Source organism: Pundamilia nyererei, unplaced genomic scaffold, assembly GCF_000239375.1.
Source record: "Pundamilia nyererei isolate P.nyererei 1_Seehausen unplaced genomic scaffold, PunNye1.0 scaffold00004, whole genome shotgun sequence".
Classification (NCBI taxonomy): Eukaryota; Metazoa; Chordata; class Actinopteri; order Cichliformes; family Cichlidae; genus Pundamilia; species Pundamilia nyererei.
This window is the reverse complement of record NW_005187405.1, coordinates 3,798,039-3,805,164: the sequence shown is the minus strand read 5'-3', so window position 1 is coordinate 3,805,164 and position 7,126 is coordinate 3,798,039. Positions and strand designations below refer to the sequence as shown.

Sequence of the window (7,126 nt, the reverse complement as noted above, 5' to 3'; positions counted from 1 at the left end):
ATAGAAGAACGCAGCACTCTTAATACACTGTAGTCGCCAGTATGAAGGGTTGCCAATGACCTGCAAGGGAGAGAAATCTCAGGAGGCTGCTCGCTGCCTGTGAGCTAAATGTGAAATAACCAAGGATTTGTCACAAGCGCTCCTGCCGTGGTTTTCACTCTGCGCACTGGTGGTTTTGTCTTGCTTATCCCTGACACACACTGCAGATTATACAAGCCATCCTCACAAATCTGTTTGCCTTGCGATGCAGTTGCCAGGAATGATTGCTTCCACAAACACACACACATACACACGCTGCTGCAAACTAACGGGGTGTCAGGTTTAACTGAGGTTCATTCTCTCACCTCGATGCCTCCTCTCCCCGGGATGGGTTAAATTGGGTTTGCAAGTTCAGTGAGTTCAAGATGAACGCAGCGCTCTCGTCTTTTAAAAAAGAAAAAAGCATTGCTGTTTTGTTTTTTTACGTCATGAAATCTGAGCCAGCTTTTGTCTTTCGAGACGGATTTGATCTGTTATAGGTGAGGGGAGGGGGCACAAATTGATTTAAACAGTAATGAGAGTTTTATGGCTGCCCACCTTCTTTTTCATCTGGAGCAGATTACCATCAAGTTAACCGTTACATCTTTTAATGAGCTGCCGGTCTGCCTGCTGAATGAAGATGGTTGATGGTAATGCTGATCATAAAACACCAGATATGGACAAATACCAGCTGAATACTATGACCCAGTATAATGTGTACTGGAGTGGGATGTGTAATGCTTGGTCAGACACCTCTGCAGGGGGTTAGTGAGTCAATAAATGAGTCGGCAAATGAGTGGGCCATCGGTAACCGGGGTGGATTATCTAATGCCGCCAGGCTGGGCTTGTGTCACACTGACAGATTGTGGTATGCCAGACAAAGTGCACGCAACGCTGAAAGACGGCACAATAAGAATGTACAGGAAATATCTACTGCACTCTTTCTGAAGCTTGGCCCACTGGCAGCAGCACATCTCTTCTTAATGTGCCCTGAACTCTCACTCCAACTGGGCCAATGTTATTATTAGAGTCTGTGTCCTGCCATTAACATCCCATCCCTTCAACCTCCATTAGCATCACACAGCAAAACCGAGGTATGCTGCAGCTTAACGGACCAAGCTTTGTTCAGAAAGTGATGCAAATAACTGCAAAGTCGTATCGTTCTGCTCTCGTGCATGAATTGTTTTTTTGTTTTTTTTAACCGAGTCTCTCAAACAGTTGCTAAAGTGAGAGCCACGTGTTCGTTTCACCAGAAGAGCACGTGTGCCAGATCTCCCTGAAAACCAGTCGGCTTAAGATGTTACTGGGGCAGCTGTTGTAACACAGATGAAGATCTGACCGGGTCCAGCCCACAGCTGCCCAGATCTCCAGTGGCAGATGGCACTGAGTGTTGAGGGCGGAGGAGAAGGATGGCACTAAACTTCTGGAGATTCCCCAAAAACTGTCTCCCTAAGTATCAGCTGACAGCTGACCTGAGAGAGCATGCAGGCAGCAGACTCAGTACTTTTATGTCAGATATGCACCAGTTTTATTATAGTTATTGTTATTTTTAGAGAAACTAATGAAGAAGTATGATACTTTAGAAATTATATAATGGAAGCATAGTGCTGCCTGTAACACATGCAGTAGAGTAGCATCACAGAATAAGTCTTGAACCACACCACTTAACCTTAGAATTCAGGTGTTTTCAGTCACATGGCTGCACCTGTGCACCTCGGCACGCATTTGGGCTTCGCAGACATTTGTGAAAGAATGTCTCGTTCTAAAGAGCGCACTGAATTTGAGCATGGTGGAGTAATAGGACACCACCGCTGCAACAAATCAGTACTTCTCTACTAGATATTCCACCATCAGGTGTGAGTGATATTGTTGCAAAGTGGACGCATTTAGCAACCACAGCAACCCAGAGACAAAGTTTCAGATCGTGTGAAGTGCATATAGGGCTGCTGACTCAACAGCTGCAGAGCTCCAAACCTTCTCTCGCATTAACATCGGCACAAAAAACTGCACACTGGGAAATTCATGGCATTGGTTTTCAAGGATAAGCAGCTCCTGTATGTGTAATGTGTAGTAACCCCAGTACTTTTGTTCATATACTATGTATGACCCAAAAGGTTTAATATTCAGTGTAACTCAAACATACTTTCTATACATAGCAATACAGAATATCAGTCAATAAATAAATATCAAATTTTCTCCCTAAAAATTTGCATTGTGCAGGCCTTATATGACCCTTGCTGAGCGTCACCTTATTATTTAGCTGTGAGTTATTCTGTATGGTTGTTGCTCAGGCAAAGCCCTATAAATCTGCAATCTGAGAGCATATGGTTATACTTGTATGTATATAATGTATATGATATCACTGGAGTTCCATTGGCTATCTAAAGAAGCACTGTGCTGTGTCATAAAGAGAAATAACCTCTTTTAATAACAGCAAAGATTAAAGGATCACACGTTTCATTGCAGCTATGATCAGCACTGATTTCTAGACAGATGTCAGTCAGTTAGCTGACTGAAAGGGACTGCAGTTCAGAGAATTACACATGTAATTTGTTGTCCTCATCAACCCAGTTTTATTCAGGCCACAGTAGAGAGTGTAGCACCAGCACTGTTACCTAACACGGTACATGGCCTGTTTTAAACAGCTGGGTCACTTTGAGCCTCTCGGGGACAGAATGCTGTATCACTTTTCTGTGATGCCCCAACAGCAACAGGCCGCCGGGGAGATGAGTGAAGATGACTTTCAGGATGAGCGAGCCTGGATTTAAACGTGCAGCTCTAACAATGAACTGTGTGTGGTTTTCTTTAAACTTTTGACATAAAAGATGGCTCCTTGAACTCAATGATTATGCGCCTACCTCTCCTTTGATTGTTCCACTGAGCTCGGTCCTCTCAGGCAGGATGCTCTGCTGGAGGCTGGATGGACTCTGCAATCTGTAGGCTTGAAGGGCAGTGGGGGCAGGCTGGGGGACAGCGGCAGGTTGGATGTTGGAGGCAGCGGATGGGATCACGTGTTCTCCTTGATGCAGACCCATGGACCTGCCGACCTCCCCCCTGTAGGCAGCCTGGTAGCTGGTTTCACGTGGGACGTGAGTGGCTTCTGTCCCAGGGCTGGAGTACTGAGCTGGAGGGGGTTTCCTCGCACTTTTGGCCGGTCGCACCCCCGCCCAAGGCCTGTACTCTTGCCTGGAGGTAGAGAAGTGTATGAGTAGAGTGACAAAGCTGGAGGGGGACGTCTGGAGCATGAAGTAATAACAAAGACCAAATTAATGGAGAAATTAGACAAAATAATGTGCTAGTAATCTTGGATTGGGCTTAATATATTCCATTCTTTAACAGCTGATGCAGCAAACTGCAGAATAAGAGTCCTGATGAAACATGTGGGCGTTTATCAGTATCTTGGCTGTAATGTATGAATTCAATTCCCAAAGTGTATATACTAACTCTGCCTCGGGGTCTAAATGAACCAGAGGTCATGAAAAGTATCTGAGAGGGTTATATGTTTGTTTTTTCATCTTTGAAATGTATTCACATGAATCAACCATGAAAAAAAATCCCATTTTAAAGGATTAAAAGGTTGAAAAACACAGACCTCCACATACAGGGGACACAGTGCCAGCACAAATCCTACACCATACTTGCGCTGTACCATATACGAATATGAAACGTGTGAGAGAATTATTTAATGAGCCCTCGTCTCCACGCATGCTTGTTGGCTCGACCTTGGAAGTCGCTGAACTAGTAATAAATTAAAGTCTAATTAAGCATCAAAGCAGGCATGAGCACATCAGCGGCACACCCGCTGTGAACAGCGCTCGGTGCTGAAACAAGGTGAGAGAGGATCTCAGACCTGTAGGAGCTGGTTTTGCTCTCCTCCATCACCTGCTGCTCCCCCCATCTCTGCCCCTTGCCCCTCTCCTCTCTCCCCCCCCGGCTCTCCCCAGGCTGACCCTGGACGTGGTAAGTATTCACCGGGCTGTCCGACACACAGTCTGCCCTGCTCCCCTCGTTATTAATCCACGGGAAATTCTCCTTCCTGGGGATGGGCCATGGTTTGAAATCCTGCTTGTACTGCGTAACACTGGGGAAAGGTACTCCCGGGGGGTGGTAGTCTTCCCGGGGCTTGTAGCTGGGCTCCTTCCGTGACCTGAAAGATCCTCGGGTCCCAGTGCCATCCGCGGGCGCATGAGGGGAGCCTTTGGCACGCGTGTCCGGAGTTGGTGTGTAGTTATTGCCGGGTGCGCGCTCCGAAGCGGATACCTGCTTGGTGACGGACCGCACCTCCTGCTCGGCGATGTCCGAGTAGTTCTGGATGGTGAGCGGGACGGAGAGGTCCGATTTGTCGAACTGATTCCAGAAACGAGCCAGGCAGCAGACTCTGCTGATGCACGGCCAAGCCATACTCCCTCTAACTGCCGGAGAGGAGAACAGAAGAAGAAAGGGGAGAAAAAGAAACAAAAAGACCTGAAAAAGAAGAGAAAAGCGATCAGAGGTTACATTCAGAGTGTCGCCCTCCCTCTTCGCTCGTTTCTGTAAAGCTAAGAGTGTATAGCGTCCAGGAGTCCATGTCACCCAGCAGAGGAGTGCCAACAGAGATGAACCGGTCTGTCGGGGACCGTCATTGAATATTCCTCTCACGTGGTCTGTGATAGTGCCTCCACTATGCAGAGGAATCTGTGGCAAATTATTCTCCGCATCTCCACAAGACGGATCCCGGCGTCTGCGCGGGTCTGACTGGACTGGACATGGTTATCTGTCTCCACTTCCTCACACGACTCCACTTCTCCAGCGAAAAGCTCGAGAAATGGCTGTTTTGCGGCTTCTCCCGCTGCAAATCACTAAAATGATCGTACCTTGTTCACCGTGAGGTTACATAATGATGCAGCTTCGGTGTACGCTGCTCCACAGTACGACTACACTGTTTACAATGATTTCTTGATGTTGTTATTTTAAGTCACGCATACACGAGTCCAACGAGCCCAGCTGGGAAATGTGAGGATGAGTGGATGGACTATTTTTTCAGATGTTTCTCAAAATGTCTCACAGTAAGTTCAGTTTAACCATGTGTTGCGTCAACCTGCTTCATAACCACTGAAGGGGAACTAATCAAGTCACTAAATAAGACTTTCAAATGCATTTAAAGTACACATAAAACAGCATTTACTTTTCTTTGCTGCCTGCAGACATTATAATGTAATATAAAGGAGACAAACGGGCCACAGAAGACAGTAGTAACATCAGTAACATCACATTCCTGGTAAAAAAACAAAAATATTAATGACGGTTGAGGTTTCAGGGTCCTGTGGAGACCCCTCTGTTCACAGCTACACAAGGACTCTGTAACATTAACAATGCCTGCGTGTACATTCTGGACTGGGTCATATAAATGGGACACACAAGTTAAAGTGATAATGACATGACTCTGTTGGCAATTACATATAATTGCAGGAGAACAAGGTGTAGTTCAATCAATCAATCAACCTAACAATTTAAACATGTAACAGAATTTTCTGATCACAAAGTTTTCCTGTTCATTAAATCAATAAAATTACATAAATTGACTGAGTTAACACGTCTCCAGTAAAATAACATGAAAAAATTCACAACTATACAGCACTTATTTAATATATAATATTATTAAATACCTTCTAATTTGTAATATTAAAAATTAATACAATGAGTAAAAATAAACTGTAAAGTAATAGGTTGTGTAATTTTACATATTTGTTTGTTCATTAACTGACATGTTGCAAATTGAAGTACTGTATCAGTGTATTAATGCTGTATTACAGAAATACTATTTTAACAAGTATAACTCTGCAACGGCTCATATCCATTAAATATACGATTTTATGTGAAAACATATCCTAACAATCAAAGTTCAGGTGATACCATTTGTAACGGGACACTGTAAATGCAATAACATTTTCTGGGAATCCATTCAATTTAAATGAGTGATCCTTTTAAGGTAAAGATAATAGTAAAGATATCAGAAATGTTTCTATAAAGTTACACCTAAAAATGTAAAAAGTATTTTTTTTATCATCACAAAACAATAATAAATTATAAATTATAAACCCAATTACTAGTTTTGCAATAGTATTAGCACTTTTTTTGGTTGATATATCATTTTATTACATATGGATTAAATTTGTTTTAGATAGAATTACATAATAAAACCCGACTAATAACAGTATACTTTTCTGTAAGTTTAAGTGTTTTACACATTTTTATTTAACATAAAGCATACAAAAATTCACAGGATCTCTTGTAAATTACAGCTACAAAACTATATTTTAAATAAATGTTTCTGCATTTTAGAATATGGTAAATTTGTAGTATTTAACAGTCTTGTTCAGTATGTTTAATATAATATATTATATGTTATAATATATAATATAACACATATGGGACCACTATGGCTTTATGGTGAAATGATGTAGGCAGGAGCAGGTGTACATTTAACCAGAGTGGGTTCTGTTCCACTCATGCAGGACCCTTCATCTTAGTGGGCAGCATACTACATGTGCCTTTTCCACAGTCAGCCTGGATTGCAGGTTTGTACATTAGTATGTGGCACTTAGAAAATGTGAGCCCACATAAATTTGTAATATTTTTGTGGGCTCACAGTTGACTGTTTCTGACCATTTGGCTGGAGCACTATTAACATTTAGCGCTAAAGCAAGAATTTATGTAATTTCCTCCTAAAGTCAAGTGCAAGTTGCACCATTAGCCTTATTATAGAGCTGCCACAATACATATAAGACTGGTGTTAATAATCCCATGGATTGTTTCAAATGATCAGTTTGGCTTTTTCACTATGAGAAAAAAATGCCACTACACCCTTAATATGATGACTGTCTTTTATTTAAAAAAGAAAGAAAGAATTGCATTAATATAAAATAACTGTATTTGAAGTTATATTAGACGTTCAGAGACTGTGAGGGTTTAACTCTGTTCATTTATGAATATTTGTCCATAATGGCAAAGTGGCAATAACAGTGAAAATCCTTTTCGATACTTCAGGGCTCGGCAACTCTAGGCACGCGCGCCACAGTTGGCACGCGAAGGGTTCACTGATGGCACGACCATAGCTGGACTCGCCATC

General features: G+C 42.7%; 1 protein-coding gene across 2 annotated transcripts in view; it reads right to left on the bottom strand.

The window, feature by feature from the left end:
- The window catches only part of map6d1 (MAP6 domain containing 1), a 6,951-nt gene extending 1,944 nt beyond the window's left edge, over nt 1-5,007 (bottom strand). The window contains exons 1-3 of one of the 2 annotated variants that reach the window (XM_005721227.2): nt 4,872-5,007; nt 3,869-4,482; nt 2,877-3,204 (exon numbers count right to left, since the gene is read on the bottom strand). In XM_005721227.2, the coding sequence (XP_005721284.1) occupies nt 2,877-3,204; nt 3,869-4,419 (879 nt within the window). In that variant the 5' untranslated portion in view covers nt 4,420-4,482; nt 4,872-5,007. The other variant, XM_005721226.2, reaches the window with a different exon arrangement.
- Between the last annotated feature and the right edge of the window lie 2,119 nt (nt 5,008-7,126).